Source organism: Peromyscus maniculatus, chromosome 9, assembly GCF_049852395.1.
Source record: "Peromyscus maniculatus bairdii isolate BWxNUB_F1_BW_parent chromosome 9, HU_Pman_BW_mat_3.1, whole genome shotgun sequence".
Classification (NCBI taxonomy): domain Eukaryota; kingdom Metazoa; phylum Chordata; class Mammalia; order Rodentia; family Cricetidae; genus Peromyscus; species Peromyscus maniculatus.
The window spans coordinates 59321265-59343169 of record NC_134860.1 but is presented as its reverse complement, the minus strand read 5'-3'; the positions used below and the strand labels follow the sequence as shown (position 1 = coordinate 59343169).

The 21905-nt window shown below is 38.5% G+C and overlaps 1 protein-coding gene across 1 annotated transcript in view; it reads left to right on the top strand.

Moving 5' to 3' along the window:
• Positions 1–21905, top strand: part of Kpna3 (karyopherin subunit alpha 3) — an 82316-nt gene that overhangs the window by 41125 nt on the left and 19286 nt on the right. The window contains exons 3-9 of the mRNA XM_076545149.1: positions 13650–13739; positions 13922–13951; positions 14046–14098; positions 14227–14322; positions 18181–18266; positions 20506–20592; positions 20929–21098. Of these exons, the coding sequence (XP_076401264.1) occupies positions 13650–13739; positions 13922–13951; positions 14046–14098; positions 14227–14322; positions 18181–18266; positions 20506–20592; positions 20929–21098 (612 nt within the window). The remainder of the gene's footprint in view (positions 1–13649; positions 13740–13921; positions 13952–14045; positions 14099–14226; positions 14323–18180; positions 18267–20505; positions 20593–20928; positions 21099–21905) is intronic.

Below are 21905 nucleotides of genomic sequence, written 5' to 3'. Positions count from 1 at the left end.
CAAGATGTATCTAATGCACTTTCTATCCTAATTAATTTTCAACTATAACTAACTAATCTTCAACCATAACTAACTAATCTTCAACTCCCTCAGAGACCCAAGAAGAAAATAATATTAGCTAACAAAAATAAAACAGATTCCCGAAAGTTGCTTGCATCCATCTACCATTTCTTAGATACCATTATGTTCCTTCTCAGGTCTTTGATGTGGTTAAAGACTAGATAGTTGTAATTTCCTCAGTTATGATAAAAGATAAGTTAGATATAAAACCTTAAACTCACAAATATAAGATAGATAGGACATCTTTTTTAATATTGTAACTGTAATTCTTGCTCGATAATTGTTTTGTTATATGTAATTTTACCATGTTAAAGTTAAAACCTTCCTTTTTTAAAAAAAAAAGAAGAAAAGGGGAAGTGCTGTGGATATCGCTCTATATAAAGAAAACACTGATGGCCAGTGACCAGACAGGAAGTATAGGCAGGACAAGGAGAGAGGAGAATTGGGGAAACAGGAAGAAGGAGGGAGAGACACTGCAGCCACTGCCAGGACAAGCAGCATGTAAAGACGCCGGTAAGCCACCAGCCAGGTGGCAAGGTATAGATTTATAGAAATGGGTTAATTTAAGATATAAGAACAGTTAGCAATAAGCCTGCCATGGCCATACAGTTTATAAGTAATATAAGCATCTGAGTTATTATTTTATATGATTGTGGGACTGTGGGGCTTGGTGGAACCAGGAGAGAAGCCCTCCAGCAACATATATGAACTCTTGTTTCTATTTTATCTCTTTACTCTCTTCCTTCTCTATTAAGTCTGTGTGTAGATATTGTGCTAATGATCCTCGGACATCTGTACTTCTGGTTTCTGTCATATTGTGAACAGAGCTATATAGGAATTAAAGTATTCCATCTAAAGTCACTAGCTAACAAATGACAAAGTTTTCAACCATTGTGCTGTAGTATGTCTTAGTGTAAGTGTTCAAGGAATAATGCTTTATAAGTTGAGAATCAGTTTAAAGCTTGTTACTGGCTGGGGCTGGAGAGATGGCTCAGAGGTTAAGAGCACTGGCTGTTCTTCCAGAGGTCATGAGTTCAATTCCCAGCACCCACGTGGTGGCTTACAATCATCCATAATGAGATCTGGTGCCCTCTTCTGACCTGCAGGTGTACATGCAGACAAAACACTGTATACATAATAAATAAATAAATCTTTAAGAAAAAAAAAAAAAAGCTTGTTACTGGTATTCCCCACTCCGACAAATTATATTAAACTTACAATGATTGATCAGTCAGGTAAACTAAAAGTGAAACATGTTAAGGTCATTTGGCTGCTCAGATTCAGTATTTATTTCAGTTTGTTGTTTGACTTTAAATTTTTTTTTTTTTTTTTTAAATACTCCCATGTTGTGGGCCAGTGAGGTGGCTCAGCAGGTAAGGGAACTTGCCACCAAACTTGACAACCTGAGTTTGATCCCCAGAACCTGTATGTGGAAGGAGAGAACTAGCTCTCTCAACCTGTCCTTTGACTTCCACCTGAGCACCATGGCATACACACATACAAAATATTACATATTGTGTGTCCTCTACACACAAAATATTACATATTGAACTGGGTGTGGTCGCTCACACCTGTAATCCCAGTTGGGATTGGAAGGTGGGACAGAATTGCCATAAATTCAAGATAGCCTAAGTTTGTGGGACATCTGTCTTAGAAAACCCCTGAACAGAATAAAACAACTTAGTCGGTGTTTTATTGTTGTGAAGAGACATCATGACTGAGCATTTAATTGGGGCTTGCTTACAGTTTCAGAGGTTTAGTACATTGTCAGCATGACAAGAAGTGTGGGTGCACGCAGGCAGACATGATGCTGGAGAGGCCAAAGAATGAAGTAGGAAGAAGAGAGTACCACTGGGTCTGGCTTGGGCTTCTGAAACCTCAAAGCCCACCCCCAGTGACACATTTCCTTCACTAAGACCACACCTACTCTAACAAGGCAGTATCTCCTAATCTTTTCAAATAGTGCCACTCCATAAGCATTAAAATATATGAGCCTATGTGGGACATTTTTATTTAAACCACCTCAACAACCTTACCCTGACCTTTCTCTATATTAGCAAAGTATACAAGAAAAGCCATAAGGTTATATTAGTTTGGGCAAAGCATTTTACAAAATCTAATGCCCATTCCTGGTTAAATGACCAAACACATCAGGATTGAGAGGAGTTACCACATTTGATGAACAACCACAAACTTTGTACTTAATGATAAAAGACTGAAAGCTTTCCCCTAAGATTTGGAGACAAGTCAAGAGGATCCATTCTCACTGTTGTTAAGTATTATACTGCTGGAAGTTCTACGGTGCCAGAAGAGAACGAAGGAAGGAAGAGAAGGAAAGAAAAGATAGCTTTGTATATGACAGGACTGTCTGTGTGGAATATTCACTTTAAGGCTTCTGGGACTGAGAATGTAAATGAGTTGGTAGTAGAGTGCTTACTAGCATGTAAGAAGCCCCACGTTGTATCTCAGCACTAACTAAACCAGTCATAGTGCATACCAGTAATCCTAGCACTTGTAGACAGGAGAATCAGGAATTCAAAGCCATCTTCAGCTACATAGCAAGTTTAAGGGTCAGCCTGGGAATATATGAGACCCTATCTGTAACTGGTCTTTCTTTGTACTGACAGCTCCCGAATAATGACACAGAGACTTTATGAAGTATAAAAGCTTGGCCTTAGCTTAGGCTTGTTCTCAACTATCTCTTAAAATTTAAATTAACCTATTTATATTTTTACGTCTTGCCATGTGGCTAGTAACTTTCATCAGCACTGTGCATCTCACTTCCTCCAAATCTCACTGGTGAATCCCTGCCTCTCAGATTCTTTCTCAGAGTTTCTGTCTCTTCTCGGATGTCCCACCTATCCTCTCCTGCATATATAGGTCATTCAGTTCTTTACTAAATCAGTCAAAAGGTGCCTTAGGCAGGTGAAGTTAAACAGAGACACATCTTAACACAGTGTACAAAAAGATTATCCCAACACGGATCTCAGAAAAAAAAAAAAAGATACTAGAAGATCTAGACTGTAAATGAATTTGATAAGCATAAAGTTCAGTTCATAAAAATCAAAACCATATATACTAGCAACATGCAGAAGCAGGTTTAAAAAAAATACCATTTAAGCCGGGCGGTGGTGGCGCACGCCTTTAATCCCAGCACTCGGGAGGCAGAGGCAGGCGGATCTTTGTGAGTTCGAGGCCAGCCTGGGCTACCAAGTGAGTTCCAGGAAAGGCGCAAAGCTACACAGAGAAACCCTGTCTCGAAAAAACCAAAAAAAAAAAAAAAATACCATTTATAGTTACCCCAAAGAAAAGAAAATACTGAAAACATGGAAGATGGCAAGGCGTTTGTTGGCAAGTCTGAGGACCCAAGTTTGATTTTTCAGGACACACATGGTGAAAGGAGAGAACCAACTCCTCTGACCTCCACACCTGGCACTGACACACACACACACACACACACACACACACACACACACACACACACACATAAATACATAATAAAAACATGTGCAAGTTCTGTATACTGAAAATTATGACATGCTAATGAAAGGAAGGAAGAGTTGTGCAAACAGTTAAATATACTGTATTCATAGATTGGAAACCTCAACATAGTAAAGATGCCATCCCATATTGATCTATTGGTTTAATATATTATCTATTAAAAAATCTTTGCAAGAATTCTTATAGACATAGAAAAGCTTATTTTAAAATGTACTCCTGGATAGCTAACACAGTCTAGGCCAAAAACAAAAACAAAAAACAAACAAAAACACAGAAAAGAAAAGGAAAGAAGGAATTGGTTTGCTCAATATGGAAGCTTATAGTATATAGTGAATAGTAACCAATACTTTACTGTAGCTAGAGTTTTCTTGACTTGCCCACAGTTAGGACAAATCTCTGTCACCCGCCAGTCCCACAGCCGCTCAGACCCAACCAAGTAAACACAGAGACTTACATTGCTTACAAACTGTATGGCCGTGGCAGGCTTCTTGCTAACTGTTCTTATATCTTAAATTAATCCATTTCCATAAATCTATACCTTGCCACGTGGCTGGTGGCTTACTGGTGTCTTCACATGCTGCTGGTCATGGTGGCGGCTGGCAGTGTCTCTCTGCCTCAGCCTTCTGCTTCTCTGAATTCTCCTCTCTCCCTGTCCCACCTACTTCCTGCCTGGCCACTGGCCAATCAGTGTTTTATTTATTGACCAATCAGAGCAATTTGACATACAGACCATCCCACAGCACTTTACTGCTATCAGGACAGGTACACAGATCCATGGAATAGAGGTAAAACTCTGAAATATACCTAAATCCATTAGCAGGTCCCCAATAGATTGCTTGCTTGCTTATTTATGTATTTAATGGTTCTATGAATTAAACCTAGGTAGCACATGTTAAGTCTCTACCACCAAGCTATAACCTTAGTCCCCAGTTGATTTTTGATAACAGTACAAAACCATTTCAGTGGAAGAAGGATAACCTTCTCATCCAGGGGTTCCATGAACATCCATACAGCACTGCAGGAAGTTGGAGAGATGATTCAGTGGTTAAGAGCACTGGCTGCTCTTATAGAGGATCTTGAGTCTCAGCACCCACATGGTGGATCACAGCCATCTGTAATTCCAGCCCCAGGGCATCAGATGGGCTCTGGGAACCAGGCACATACATGGTGCACAAATATACATGCAAGAAAAACATCTAAACACATAGTAATAATAAAATTTTAAAAACAACAACAAAAAACCTCAACCCAGACATCACACTATATGCAAAAAATTCAGACTCAGATAATACATTTAAATATGAAACACAAGTATAAAACTTCTAGAAAAAAACATGAAGGAAATATTAAGAATCTAGGGCCAGACTTAAGAATGGGGTACAGAAAACATAATCCTTAAAGAGATAAGCTGTGGGTGAGTCTCTCTGGCCCTTTCCATCCAGACCTTCCCCCTAACCCAACAGATCTAGCCCATTTCCCACATCCAGTACCCTAGCCTAGTCTGGCCACCCCAGCTGTGCCTTAAGCACTTTCTAGGCTTCCAACTAAACATGTCCTACCTGCTACCACCCTCAAGTCCCTTCTGCACCAAATCCAACCACTTCACCCAGCCAGAACTCTTATTTCCTTTTCTAGGGTCTAGCCAATTGAGTCTTGCTGACCTCACGTGCCTGTGCCACACTGAACTCTAGGCTTCTTCCAGGATCCTCCCTAACTATTCCCTAACCCGATTCGGCCCTTTTCATACCACACCCAACCTTGCCACCCACACTCTAGGCATGGACCAGGAAGCACATCCTGTACACCAACACAGGCCCCTCTGTCCATTTACCTTCATTCTACCCAAGCCATTTCTGACCTCAAAGCCAAACCTGCCCACACATCCTCTTTTCTGCCCCAACCTGCTCTTGTCCACATTAGACTCAGAACAAACAAAAAAGGTCCACATGCCTATATCTCATTGCAAAAATACCAACAATATGACAGATCAAGCCAATATTGTCTTTCCAGAACTTAACTAGTCTCATAGAAATGTTTGCCAATGAGAATTACCTAGATGAACCCAGAACACAGACTTTAAAATTTATTAAAGAATTTGAGGAGTTTAAAAAATAATGAAAGAAACGGCTCAGTGAAATTAAGGCGAAAGAACTTAAGGAAAATAAATGACTGGTGCCCAAGAAAACACAAATTCAAGGCTGGTAGAAATGATAAAAACAGTTCAGGACTGGAAAATGGAATTCAGTAAGGAGATAGAAATATTAAAGGTTCTCAAACTGTGATGATGATGGAATTGAACAATATAATAACTCTACTAGATAACTCAAGGAAAGACTTTTAAGTAAAATGAATCAAGTAGAAGAAAGAATACCAGGACTTGTAGAAGATAGAATACCAAGAATGGAAGATAAAGTAGAGGGTCCAGATCAAATAAACAAGGAATTTGAAAAAAAAATTTAAAAGAACATGTTGGAACAGACAGGAAATGTAGGACAATGTGGAAAACATTAAATCTTTGAATTAGAGTCCTAGATGAAGGAGAAGAATCAATTCAAGGTCAGTGACAAAGAACAGAACTTCAACAAAATCATGGAAGAAAACTTCTCCAAACAAAGGAAAGACCCATCCATACAGACACCAAAAGCACACAGCACCCCAAGTAGATAAGATCAGCATTGAAAATCACTCTGGCATATCATACATATCATAGTTAAAACACTAAATTTGCAGAACAAAGAAAGTATATTGAAAGCTGAAAGAGAAAAACACACAAATCATACACAGTGAAAAACCCATCAGAATAATAGCTGGTCTCTCAGTGGAACTTTGAAAATCGGAAGAGCCTGGAGCAGTGTATTTCAAGTCCAAAAAACTATGTTGACATCCCAGACTATTATAGGCAGCAAAACTATCTGCCATAGTTGAAGGCAAAAAATTTTTTCCCATAATATAATCACCTAAAAACATTTTATCCAACTAAATAAACCCAAGAAAATACAGGAAACAGTATTTGGGGCTGAAGAGAGGGATGAGCATAGCAGAGAGACTTGGAAAGATACAGAACCCTATTATTAAAACACAAAGTACTACTGAGAACAGAAACAAATTATCAAAAATCAGCAACACAATGACTACAATTAACATACACACATTAATAATAACTTTACATATTAATGGCCTCAAGTCTCTCATCAAAAGACATGGGCTGACTGGATAAAGAAACAGAATCCACCCATCTGTTTTTATACATCATAGCCTTAAAGATAAGCATCACCGTAGATTGAAAGGATGGACAAATGTACTCCAATTAGATATGACCAGTAAACAGGCAAATGTATCCTAATATCTGACAAAATAGACTTCAAATTAAAACTAATGAGGATATCAGGGATACTTAATTATAATTAAACAGTTAACCAAGAAGACATTATTATCCTTAACATATGTGCCAAACTCTGGTGAATTTTTTTCATTAAAAAAAAAATCTATTGACAGCACACATTAAATGGACTTAACAGGTATCTACAGAATACTTCACATAAACAACAAGAATATGCATTCTGTTCAGCAGTGCACAGATGGTTTTTTTAGAGTAGACCACATCATGGAACAAGCAACAAATTTTACAAATTCAAAAAGATTGAAACTATCTGACCACAATGCAATAAAACTTGAAATACCTAGCAAACAGATCTCTGGTAAATGCACAGACTTACAGAGATTAAACAACTCATTATTGAATAATGAATGAATCAAAGAAGGAATCAAGGGCCGGGCGACGGGGCGACGGTGGCACACGCCTTTAATCCCAGCACTCGGGAGGCAGAGCCAGACGGATCTCTGTGAGTTGGAGGCCAGCCAGAACAGAGTGAGTTCCAGAAAAGGCGCAAAGCTACACAGAGAAACCCTGTCTCGAAAAACCAAAAAAAAAAAAAAAAAAAAAAAGGAATCAAGGAAGAACTAATTTTTCGTAACTAAATAGAAATGAAAACACAACACAAAAACCTCTGGGACACATTGAAAGCAGTCCTATGAAGACAGGTAATAGCTCTAAGTTTCTACATTTAAAAATCAGAAAAAGCACAAATAAATGACATAATGATACAACTCAGATATGTGGAAAACAAGAACAAACCAAATCCAAAACTAGTCTGAAAATCAGCCAAAATTAATATATGTAATAGAAACAAAACAAAACAATAAATCTAAGTTATTCTTTGAGAAGATAACAAGATTGACAGGCCCTTAGCTCAATTAACCAAAAGAATTCTTTTAATTGGCCCAGGTTAACAGAATCAGAAAGGAACAAGGAAATACAACAGACACCAAAGAAATTCAGATTATAGTGAAATAACCTGTATTTCATTAAGCTTGAAAACCTAAAAGACATGGTTAAATTTCAATTTCTAGATTCACCCGAACCACCAAAATTAAACCAAGAAGTCAGCAATCTAAACAAACCCAAAACAAATGAGATCGAAATTTAAAAAAACCTTCCAGGTTTTAAAAAAAAAAGTCCAGGGCCAGATGGATTCACAGCTAACTTGATGTCAGTCTTGCAAAGAATATCTCCAGCCAATCTTTCTTAAGCCATTCAAAAGAATAGAAACAAAAGGAGCACTCCCAAACTCCTCAGAAGCCAATATCACTCTAATACTCATCCATGTAAAGGCACAGCAAAAAAAGGAAACAACAGGCTAGTGTCCCTGGTCAACATAGGTTCAAAAATGTTGAACTCCGCTTTCCCATTCCATTCTCTGGGGACTCCTCAGATACTCATTCTGAGCTCTCCATTCCCCCATCCCTTTGTGTCAACCTCCAGTACTCACAGGCATTTTTATCATGTTTTGTTTTTGTTTTTTGGGACAGGATTTCTCTGTGTTGCCCTGGCTGTGTTGGGACTCTCTCTAGACCAGGCTGGCCTCGAACTCACAGAGATCCGCCTGCCTCTGCCTCCTGAGTGCTGGGACTAAAGGCATGCTGACCACTACTCTGCCCCAGAGGCATTCTTTATCTGGGAATCCTCTGGCCATACTGGCCTAGAAATCAGGTATGCAGTCTTCATTCTCCTTCCTATCTCCACTTTCCAACCCCCCCCACCCCAATCTTATCCTCAGCCTTGTAGCAGACCATTTGCAGGGTCTTATGTTCCCCTGACTCCATTCCCTGGGGACTCTGTAGAACTCAACAGGAGACCCAGCCTTCTTCCCTCACCCTGTTCCTCTGTGTGAGCCACCACTATCCAGAGGCACTCTCTACCTGGGAACATGATGGCTATGTTGGCCTGTTGTGGGAATTTGTATACTTTGTAAAGATATATTGCTGTGATTGGTTTAATAAAGAGCTGAATGGCCAAGAGCTAGGCAGGAAGAGGTATAGGCTGGACTTCCAGGCAGAGAGAGAAGAACTCTGGGAAGAAGAAAGGTGGAGTTGCCAGCCAGACAAGGAGAGGAAGCAGGAGGTACAAGATGGAAGAGAGGTAACGCCACATGACAGAATGTAGATTAATATAAATGGGTTAATTTGTTATAAGAGCTAGTTCAAACAAACCTGAGCTAAGACTAAGACTTCATAATTATTAAGTCTCTGTGTTGTTATTTATGAGCTGGCCACCGACAGAGAAGCTTGCTATACTGGCCTGTAGATAGGGTGATATGCACTCCCCTTCTATCCATTGAAAAATTTTCAGTCTCATCCCCTAACCCTATAGTAGATGGCTTGCAAGGGTGATTCCTCCCTCCTTGACTCCACTCCTACAGGACTCTACCAAACCTCGTGGCAGACCCAGCTTTCCTCCTCCAGGTTGACCCATTCCGCTCTCATCCCTCCTGTCTCATCTTCATTCCTTCATTTCAGCTCCTAATCCCTAGAAGCAAGTTCTACCCAGGACCCCCAGTGGCCACCCCTCGCAGGGACTTTTATACTCCTTATCAGGGCACCACATGGTTCTAAGATCTGGAGAGGGAACCAATAATGGAACACCCACCCAACAAAGACAAGAACAGTTATAAACACCTGGAATCACATTCATCCCGAACTCAGATACCTAGACACCAGTGCAGAAACTCTAACATTAGTGGCCAAGAAATATGCCTCCTCCAGAACACAGTAACTCTATTACAGTAGGCCTTAAGAAATGCAATGTAACTGAAGCACAACACAAGGACTTCAAAATAACAATTAAGAACATGTTCAAGGATGTTAAAGAGGTGACTAAATTAATCAGTGAACTCTGTGAAAGCACAAACAGTGGAATGAAATAGTGAAAACAATTCGAGACATGAAAGTAGAAATGGAAACAATAAAGAAAAGTAAGGTAAAACCGGAAATGAAAAACTTAGGAAGCAAACAAAAACCTCAGAGGTAAGTCCCACCAATAGAGTGCAAGGCATGGAAGAGAGAGTCTTAGGCATTGGAGATAGAAGAAATGACTACCTCAGTTGAAAAAAAATGTTAATTCTAAAAACCTCCAAGAAATTTATTTGGGACATCATAAACAGACCAAACCTACATGACAAAACAGTAGTCATTTTATCCATTGTGTGGCTTGAGAGTAGTTGGTTGCCTCTGGGCTCCCTTTCTCTTGGGTTAGTAATTAATGATCTAGCATCATCTGTGTGTCAGTGTTGGCTGAGGCCATGTTCTCCACATAGCCTCATCCTCTACTGTTCAGTGCTCACATAGTGGTTTCAGAGATAACAGCAGGAGAGGACAGTCTCCAACATCTAAGTATTTTCAAGCTTTCTTGTTTAATGTCCCATTGCCAAGACAAGTTGCACAGCTTGGCCTCTGGTCAGCCCAGACACAGGCCTGGGAATGGGAAGGGAGATTTTGTAGTTTAACAACTAACTGCTTACACTTCAGTGAAATAGAAGTTTGAGTGTGGATTACCCCTCCTGATTCAGAAAAATAAGAAAAATCTGATAAGGTCTAAAAACAAATTAATCAGTAGCTAAAAACTGGAATTTTTCCCATCTTTTATTTTTTCCAAAACAAAAGTAGTATTATAGGTGAGCATCAACAGACATTCAAAGAAGCAGGTAATTCCAGTTTGTTAAATGGTTTCAGATTAAGAAAGAGGACTCCCAGCTCCTTTTGTGAAACAACAAAAACTATCACCTGAGCACCAATGAGAGAGTTCCAGAAAATATGCTTGTTAGCCAGTTCCACTTGGTAGAGGAAGAATAATTCTAAATGAAATCTTAGTAAACTGAGTCCTAGATTTAAAAGGGTAGTCTAACAATGAAAAATGGACTATTTCACATTTGCAGAGGAAAAGGGGAAATTGATACAAAAGAACATGATTTAATGAAATTAAATATCCATTCATAATTGAAAAGAAACGTAACACTTTAGGTATAAAAGATTCTTTCTGTCCAGTGTGGTGGCGTACACCTTTATTCTAGCATTTGGAAGGCAGAAGAAGTCATATCTCTCTGAGTCTGAGGCCAGTTTGATAGGGATAGCAAGTTCCAGGCCAGTCCGGACTGACTAGCAAGATACTGTCCCCCCAAACAAGAAAATATCAGGAAGGTTCTTCCTATCTAGATACGGGTACACCTACCAAAGCAGACACATTGTTATCTATAATGACAAGTGCTGTCCCAAGAATGAGGAATCTATGTGTAGACCTGAAAGAGTAGGAGTGATAGATGGATTCCCAAAAGGCTTACCTTTTCAGGTGATGAGAAGCTGGAGTAACCAGGATGGAAATAGAAGGGATCAGAGTTGAAATAGTTTGGGGAATAGAAATTTCTTAATGTTTCTAAACACCATGACCAAAGCAACTTTGGGGAAAGAGGGTCCATTTCAGCTTCTAGTTTGTAGAGGGTCATGTAGGGAAGTAGGCAGGAACTGAAGCAGAGGCCATGGAGGAGTGCTGCTTACTTACTGGCTTGCCCCTCATGGCTCGTTCATCCTGTTTTCTTAGAGCACCCAGGACCACAGCCCAGGAGTAGCATTGCTAGCAGTGATCTGGACTCTCCTAAATTAACCATCAGTGAAGACAATGCCCCACAGACTTGCCTCCAGATAAATCTTATGGGAGTATTTTCTTAACTGAGAGTCCTTCCAGCTTATGTCAAGTTGACAAAAAACTAGCCAGGGTGATAGTTGTGCTGGAAATTAATTTGTTTTAACTTTTAAATGGAATTAATTTTTGTTGTTAACTTGTGGAAAACAAATTTCAGATTTGTAGTCTGAAACTTAAAATTGTAAGAATAATAAAAAAAAACCACTCTATACCCTGTGGCACCTAGCTTCCTTGGATTATTAGCACTTTTCCATATTTGCTTTATTTTTTCTTTAACTATATATTAGACATGCATTTTTTCTTTGAACCAGCTGCAAATAATAGCAAGATTTCCTATTACCTTTAGTATATCTGCTCATATTCCATAGAAAGAGACTTTTCTATGTGACAGTACATTTATCAGATTAACATAGGATTACATTATCTAATCAATAGAGTCAATTCAGAATTTGCAAATTGTAAGTCAAAAAGCCTATCCAAGATCAGGCACAGCATTTTGTTGTGGGACTGGTCCCCAGTCTCTCTCATCTTTAGTGACTGAATCTTTGAAGCATATAGGCTTTTTTTATTCAATGATAGATTAGGGTTTGTCTGATTTTTCACAAATTGTTTAGTTTGATTAGGAATAATGCCAAAGGGATATTGTTTCTTTTTCCTGCACCAGACCAGAGAGCACACAAGAGTTAATTTGTCCTTTACGGCTGGTAGCACATTTTGTCACCTGGCCAAGAATGCCATCTAGGGCTACATGTATGGCTTAGTGGTGGAGTGCTTGGCTAACATGTGTAAAGCCCTGGGTTCAGTCCCTAGTAACCGCCTCACACAAAACAAAACAAAACAAAACAAAAACCAAAGAGCACCATCTACTATTGTTTCACTATATGTTAATATATATTGTGTGAAGCCACTTGAGATGTATAAATATCAGTGGCTTTGTCATCTATGAGGTACTGTAGCTTAAGAGATAACTAATATTGGTTATTTGTGTAGTTACTAAGGAAGAATGATGTTGTAAAAGTGGGATTGAGCTAGTCACTATATAGATACCATTGTGTTTAAATGTGCTGGCTTGTACACAGAACAAAAGTTGGTGTTATGCGCATGTGTATGTAGTTTTCATTTTCTGTTTGATTTTTGCCATGAATATTAACACTTTTTAAATAACTTTCTGTTGTAATCAAATACATACAAAAATATAGGGCACCTGACATATATTCAAATTTTAAGTTGAAAATTTTGTCACTGTTAAATTAATTCTTGAAATAGTGTAGTTAACATTCTAAACAATTAGCCAGGCAGTGGTGGCACACACCTTTAATCCCAGCTCTCGGGAGGCAGAGGCAGGAGAATCTCTGTGAGTTTGAGGCCACAGAGTGAGTTCCAGGAAAGGCACCAAAGCTACACAGAGAAACCCTGTCTCAAAAACAAAACAAAAAAAACCAAAAAAAAAAAAAAAAAAAAAATCCAAACAATTTACATGCCATAAAATGTAGGATGGGATTCTTTCTCATTTGTAAAATTCAGGTAGCAAGCGTTTAATCTGGGCTGGCAAAATGGCCAGTCAGTAAAAGTATTGGCGGCACAAGCCTGATCACCTTCATTCAATTCTTGGACTCCAAAAGAGGAGAAGAGAGAACTGAATCCCAAGTGTTCTCTTATTTCTTTGACACATGCACTGTGGCTCATGCCCCTAGTAATAATGATTCTAATGATAGTAGAAGTAGTAATAGATAGTAAAAGTTTAGTCTGAACTGGTGCTAATTCATGTGACATTTAATAAATTCCTATTCCTTTTAATATTTATTCTTAAGATCTTGTCTTTTTAATAAATTGCTTCAGGCAGCTGTTAGTAGTAGGTAGAGGAAAACTGATACATAGTACTGTACCCCAAGTCCTTTCACAGTGTTGGTCAGAACACTTGATGCTTCATGAACTGGGGGTAGGGATGATACACAAGCAGTGGAATTAAACCAGTTCCTTGTTATTCTGGCACCAAAGACAGTTTCATTCACAGCAGCCTTCATGGACTCTTAAACACTTATTTATTACCTTTCAGAACAAAAGAGACGAGCACTTACTGAAAAAGAGAAATGTTCCCCAAGAAGAAAGCTTAGAAGATTCAGATGTTGATGCTGATTTTAAAGCAGTAAGTTACCCTCGTTTTTATAATGTGTCTGTAAATATTTTTTGTCATAGCCAGGAGACATTATTTTAAATTTAAGAAAAATTAGATAATGATAATTACAAGGCATATTAATTCATAACCAGGTAGACTAATAAATAATTTTGTTAATATTCTCTGCTGAACTATCTTTCTTTCTTTTTAAGCAAAATGTAACACTAGAAGCTATATTGCAGGTATGTTATTAATTTAATACTACCATCCTGAAGTGATTTAAAATAGTTTTTTTTTTTTTTTTTTAATCTCTGAAATACACACTTGTTGTTGCAGAATGCCACAAGTGATAACCCTGTAGTCCAGTTGAGTGCTGTCCAGGCGGCAAGGTAAGAGCTGGTCCGTACTTTCCTCCCTCGGGTGTTGTAGCTGACCATGCACAAGTGGGGTGGCATAGTATATTTATGATCACAGTTTGAGAGCCACAGCAATTAATTTCTTATATTTATTTTTATAGGAAACTGTTATCCAGTGACAGAAATCCACCAATTGATGACCTAATAAAATCTGGGATTTTACCGATTCTAGTCAAATGTCTAGAAAGGGATGATAAGTAAGTCTGAATCCGTCTACTCACTTTTTTCAGTTAACTTAAAATTTAAAATTGCTATTTTACCAAAGGGTTAAGTGGTGATTTGTTTTCACTAAGCTTGGATTTACTTTCATTTTGAGGTACTATAGACAAAGCTAAGGCCTTGATCATTTAAAGCAGGTACCCTGCCACTGAGCTGTATCCTAGCCCTATGTTTTTTAAATTGTCATACATTTCCATCTAATTTTCTTACTCTCTGATGGTATTTAAACATCACAAATAGTATTTGAGTCACCGTTTGCTTATGAGTCTATATATAGATTAGCCTCATGACTAGTCAGCATGAATGGTTTCCAGAACCATGTCGCTGTTCTTTACTCTGGGAACGGTCTCACTGATCACTGATCCTCTGAGTAATCTTTAATACCACTCCAGTCATGGTTAGTTGTCCTGTATCATGGGAGGGCACTCTTCTTATCCAGAAGAGAAGGTAGTCCTTGGCATCTTAGAAACTTCTGTCCCCATTTCCATTTGTGTATAGACATTTCTCAGGGATGTGCATTAAACGCCATCAGTTTGAATTAACTTGGTTTGAACTCCAGAATTCTTTAAAACAAATACTATTTTTGCCTCTAGAACATACGGCCTAAAACAAAGATATTTTGCTAAATGTCCAAAAAATTTTTAGTTGACTCAATAAAAATAGTGATATATAAGTGCTGCCACTAAGGGCTTTTTGTATGTAAGAACACCTTGTGTTTCCACAGTAGCTGCCCTACTCCCTCTACCTCTAGGGCCTTAACCGTGTCTGTTAATGCATTTGAGATAACCTCGGTAAACACTAAAATGCATTGATGGTACAAGAAGGAGTGAAAAACAAAGCCACTTCCTTTTAAATTAATTTGACAAAGAGTAAGCCCAAATTTGAATTTTCATTATTCTCCTTGTGTCTTCCATCTGTATGTACACTGTGGTTACTGGCCTATCTGTAATCTGTCTGTTGTATGGGTCTGAATCTGCTCCTGTCCTTGTGTCTGTCCCTAACAAAGGGCTTTTACTCTGTATTGGTCAGCACAGTAAACATGGCATTGGGAAAGGGATGAGGAATTCAACGGACCCAGGCAAACAGTACTGCAAACACATGATCAAGCTGTATTCACAGGTTGTTTTTAACATTTATGATGAATATTTGTGTGTGTAAGGTTGGTTGCTTCTAACCTCGTCAATATTTTCAGCAAGTGATTACCACCACAAACACACACACACACACACACACACACACACACACACACACTTCTGGGTCAGGAGTGTGGAAGAGTACATAACTTAAGATTAAAGCTTTACATTAGCTTAGGTTGAAAAAGCTGATTGCATGAACAATCTAAGGCATTGTAAGGTTGGTTACATCATTCTCTTAAAGGCAAATTAAATTTAAAGAGGCAAAACTCCTAGGGGCTAGCATGCTAAGTACACATCTCAAGTGATCTCAAGGGGAATTATCAGTGGCGCTGTGAGGTCTGGAAAGTCTTAGTCTCTTAGGGATCAAGGGATACTTTGATTAAGATGTGTCCTATACTTATCACCTTAAAAAATTGCTATGTATTTTCCAGAGCAGAGTTTGAAGAAAGATTAATTTTATTCCAGCTGTTTAAAAAATGAAATTCCATCTTACATCTACCACTTAGGCTCCTTTTTGTTCTTAGTTCCCAGCTCTGGGCCTCCCACTCGTGTCTTTTAGTTCCAGCCTTTGGCATAGGTTTGTGTGGGTATGTCTAGGAAAGAAACAGGAAAATAGGACGAAATATAAACAACCTAATGAATAATTGCAGAGCCATCGCCCAAGGTATGAATAGAAAATTGTCAGTGCTTTAGGTAATGACTTTATGGTTTCTCATGGAAAGCTTTTACCGTGTAAAAGATCATGGTAGACTTCAGAGTCATATAGACCCTGGTCTAAATCTAGATTTGGTGTTGAACCCAACCAGAACTTCAGGCATTCCATATGTAAAAATTAGGTGGTTGTGAGGAAATGTACATAATTTATACAAAATATTCTGCATTGTTTACTTGCTTCATTCAGCTGTTTCTATATCATTATCTCTTTTTTTCCCACAGACCCTTTAGAAGTCTTTCCTTGGCCTTGCAATTTTATTTTTTGTATCTTCCCATTTTCCCATTCATGGTCGGTCCCCATTTCCAGTGTTTTCTTAGGAGTCCTTAACAGCTCTTTTCACTTCCAGTTTGGAGTAGTAGTATTATTTGTTGCTTCCTGTCTCATTGTCCTGTTAATGTTCCCTAACTCTCAGTCTGCCTTTCATACATTCTCATCCCCTGCCTTCTGCCAGAACTGATCATGTTAGCTCTTGTCCATTTTCTATTTGCTCCTTCTGACATATAGTAAATATTTTCCCCCTGCACTGCTGTTATATCTGATCATTTGTTTTCCTTACTTCTTCAGTGTTTGTATAGAGATTTTTCTTTTCATTCCCTAGTTTTTGGCTCATTTGGGTTTTTTTTTCTTTTTCTTTCTTTTTTTTTTTTTTTTTTTTTTGTCTATATGCCTGCCCACTCCAGTGTTTTTTTTCTGACATTATATTCTTCTGTCCATCTATGTTATTTCTTTTTACTAGATCTCTCCTATACCAGCCTTTAACCTCTTTTATCCATTTTAAATGCTGTTGACTCTGACTCTAACCCCCCACCCCCCCCCACCCCTCTACTGGATCCTCATACAGGGCAGGCAGTACTCCACCATTGGGCTATATCTCCGGCCATTGCTTCTCTTTTAGCTTTTTGTTCATTGGCCTGGGTGGGCCACTTTGAATTGGCTCTGTAGGCCAGGCAGTCTGTAACTTACCATAATTCTCTTCCCCCCACTTGCTTCTGTCTAAAGTCGCAGGCCTGTACCTGGCTTTACTCCCCTGCCCCATTTTTTTCCCATTACCTTACCCTTTCTTCTGTCTGTCTATCTCCCCACTCCTCTCTTTTTGAGACAGGGTCTTCACTGTGTAGCCCTGGCTAGCCTGGAGCTCACTATGTAGACCAGGCTAGCCTCCAATTCACAAAGATGCACTTGCCTCCCAAATGCTGGCATTAAAGGTGTGTGTGACTATGCCTGTTTTTACTCCTTTTCTCAGTAGAATAAATTCCAAGTTCTGAAGCCTAGAATTTGAGGTACAGACCGTACTTCTTTCCCCCAGCATTCACATGTACACAGTTTCATTTTTGTGCATCCTTAACTTTAGCTTTCTTGATCTGTTTCTTATCGTCCGTACGTATTAACACCCCACTTTTCTAGTGTCAATTGTCAGTGCCTGCTGTTTAAAATCCAATTCAGAAGAGTGAATTTGAGTTTTGCTTTTTTTGTTGGGTCTTCTATGACTGTCTCAGTTATAATACTTTAACTGCAGAATTATGCAGGCTTATAAATAGCTATAATTGGTAATGTAACCCAAATGGTATAGTGTACTCAGGTGGAGGTCCCAGATTTAAGACTAGTCTGGAGGCTACAGCTGTACTGAAGTGATGTGAGAACTTTGGCTCATACAGTGATCATGGGTTTCTCTGTCTATACAAGGAATTTCCAGAGGTAAAGTTGTCATGACCCATTCATTACATGTTTTTGAGAAAGGAGGAGTCAAGAGACATAATTGGCTAAGTGCTGCAACTATTGGTGGACATGAAGGCAGATTTGTAGTGACTGTTTGAGAAGCAGATTTGTAGTGACTGTTTGAGAAGCTTAGGTAGATAGAGATGGGCAGCTGGTGATGAATGTAACAAGGTGAAATTGAAAGACCACATAAGATGGTTGTGTAGATTTGAGGCTTGTAAGTTAAGGTGGTAGTTCCATGTCTAAAAGGATTATTTTATTTTTAACAGTCCTTCATTACAGTTTGAAGCTGCTTGGGCACTAACTAATATAGCATCAGGAACTTCTGCACAGACTCAAGCTGTTGTACAGTCTAGTAAGTCAAATCTTTCTTTTTAATGGTGACAGTGGGTTTTATACTAATGACTGAATTTTATCTTAGAATATTTTAAAGTTACAGTATACGTTTTTAATGTTACTTTAATGATTTATTTTTATCTTTTCCATAAGTATTATTAAACTGTCATAATTGTTGTTTTGGACCGAGAAAGAGAATAGACTTTCAGGGTAGAGACCATCCCCTAATAACAGGATTGAAATGTCTTATTTTTAATACCTTCTAAGTATGCTGAATAGCTTAGGCCTTTCATGTTACAGCATATACTTGTTTTGGGGTGTGGGGCAGGGCAGGGCAGGGCAGGGTCTTGGGGTGTAGCCGGGTCTGTCTTTGAGCTTTTTGTGTAGTTCCCACCTGATCTTAAATTCAGGGTCCTCCTGCTTCAGCGTTCTGGGTGCTAGGATTACAGGTGTCACACCTGGCTCACATACCCTGGTTCATTTTTCTTTTTTTAATTGTGAGACAGGTCCTCACTGTGTATCCCTGGCTCACCTGAAACTTGAAACTCACAGAAATCAGCCTGCCTCTGCCTCCTAAGTCCTGGGATTAGAGATGTGTGCCACCATATGTGGTGCATTGGTAAACTTGCAAACTACTGTGATTTTTGTGGCTGAAATTAACATAACTTAGAAACTTTTCTAATTTGATGCTAGTTGTCGTAAGTTTTTAATAGAAACTAGGAGGTAAGGTTAACTACAGAGTTTTACTTTGATTATAAACTGAATTTATCAGTGGTAGAAATATAAATGCTTTGAATATTAGGGTTTTTTTTTTTCTTACAAAAAGCTACTCATGGAGTTTGCCGTGTGTCCCCAGTTCTTCACCTAGATGAAATGAGGAGAGAAAGCTTACATACAGTGACTTGTACACACGTGTTCACAGCAGCATCAGTCATAGTTACTCAAAAGTCCACTATTAATGGATCAGTAAAATATATGCAACAGGATATTATTTAACAGTCTAGAAGAATAAAGCACTGGTACCTGTGACATCATAGGTGAACTGCAAAGTCACGGAGTGAGAGAAATCAGACATAATGTGATTTCTTTGAAATGTCCAGAATTGACAACTGAGTAAATAGAAAAGGCAGCTGTTTAATGAGTGCCCGGTTCTGGGTGCTGACTACTGGAAGAGGAAGTAGGTAGTGGTTGCTAGTGATAGGAGAGCTCTTTGAGGAGTGACGGACATGTAGTTCTGCAGAAGTGCTAATAGTTAGCATATACTTACAGTGATACATTCTTCTAAAGTATAAGTTATTTTTAATCAAAAGGCCAAGTACATTATCTAAGTAGTGTAGAAGTAAAGCTAAATATCCTAGAGCTAGCACAAGAGTAGAAAGTTTAAGAAAAAGTGAACTTATTTTGAGGTTGGTTATAATGATAATGTGTAGGGTATAATAGAGTAAGAAATTTAGGGAGTAGAGAGATTTCTCCACAGTTAAGAACACTGACTACTTTCCCAGGGGATCCAGGTTCCATTCCCAGCGCATGCACATGCATGCATGTGTACACACACACACACACACACACACACACACACACACACACACCAGCTTACAGCCATCTGTAACTCCAGTTCTAGAGGCACCCTCTTCTGGCTCCACAGACACTTGTAGTGCACAGATACACATGTAGGCCAAACACCCATACATATAAAAAATAAAGATAGATAGCCGGGCGCTGGTGGCACACGCCTTTAATCCCAGCACTCGGGAGGCAGAGCCAGGCGGATCTCTGTGAGTTCGAGGCCAGCCTGGGCTACCAAGTGAGTTCCAGGAAAGGCACAAAGCTACACAGAGAAACCCTGTCTCGAAAAACCAAAAATAAATAAATAAATAAATAAATAAATAAATAAATAAATAAATAGAAATGTATTTTAAATTATTTGGTAAATATGGTTAATAGGTTTTGATTAATCATATATTAGGCATTAGAATTATATTGAAAATAAGTATTATGATTTCAGGATACTTATTTGGGATGGGATCTTTTAAAAATTGTAAGATTTCGTGCATTTTTTTTAGTTTGATGGCATAGTAGCATGCTTTGGGCTCTGGTGGGTGCTTTATTGCTCAAGTATTAGCAGGTTAAAAGTACTGAAATTAGTTATTTTTTTTGTATCCTTGCCACATTTGTGCACCGAACTGTGAATATTTTATTAAGCTACTTGGGTTGGAATCTGTGATCACAGTAGATAACCCAGTTTTTCTTATGTACAGATGCAGTGCCACTTTTTCTGCGACTCCTCCACTCCCCACATCAGAATGTTTGTGAACAAGCGGTGTGGGCTTTGGGAAACATTATAGGTAAGCTGAATTTAGGTTTGAAAAGGCTTGACTTGAGAATCTTAAATTAACTTTTTTCCTACATTGGCATGGCCATTATATACTATGTTTCCTCTGAATTTCGTGTGAGTTGACTGTATTCATAAACATTTGTAAGGTATAAAAGGAATATGTAATTTGTGTCAGTAGTGGTTAAATTTGTGTTCCTCAAATCAAAATCGTGGAAAGCAACGCTTGATGTCTGACTAATGGTGAGGAAACATAGAGCATCAGTGTCCCAACATGAGCCATTGCACACATTTCAGACTTCTCATCCTGACTGTAATTTTTTTTTAAATACAATTTTCATTTCTGTAGGTGATGGTCCTCAATGTAGAGATTATGTCATATCACTGGGAGTTGTCAAACCTCTTCTGTCCTTCATCAACCCCTCCATTCCCATCACCTTCCTTCGGAACGTCACATGGGTCATTGTCAATCTCTGCAGGAATAAGGACCCCCCACCGCCTATGGAGACAGTTCAGGAGGTAAATGCAGAATTGTAAAGGCGAGATGGTTTATTTCCCTGTTTAAGCTTTATTCATACACAGGGAATATAATGAGCATATGCTGATTTCATTGAAAGCATGAAGGTTCTTTTGTTTTTAAGTGTAACATACTGTATGTCAAGTTGAGTGTTGCGCAAAAACAAAAAGAATGTCAGTCCATTTTAATGCATATTTTTTCATGAAGAGAAAACATTAATTCAGTGGGGGAGGGGGAAGCCAGTTTTGCTGTATTGCCTTATGGATGTAATGCTAAGAAATATGCAAATAATTTGAGTGAATTTGCATTTAATCCATTGATTTCTGACAAAATTGGTGTTCTTAGAAATGTGGTCTACTTTAAATTTTAAAAATCCTATAAAACCTTTAATCTAGCTCGACTGTATAGAGAGTTGGTAACTCTGTATCTTTATAGTCTGTGTCTGTACCGTTTGTTAAGACACTGTTCTTAGCGTGAGTCCCCAGCAGCCATTTTCAGTTGCTCTAGACCTGTAGAAGGGCTGTTAGACTCAGGTCAGCAAACAGACTTTCTGTCTTGTACCGGTTGTCATTTTCCTGACGAAAGCTATTGTTCTACTCAAGCAGCTTATTGAATAAAAATTGAGACCATAACTGTGGAAAGTAATTTCTCTTGACTATTACTGTATACTAACATTTCCATTCTTTTCACCTGACATTTTATGTCATAAATAAGGTCTCTGGAAATAATAGACTTTCTTTTAAAGGAGTATTAATCTTGGTCAGATTTATTTGGATCTTTTAATTAGACATTTGAAATATGCTTTTTTA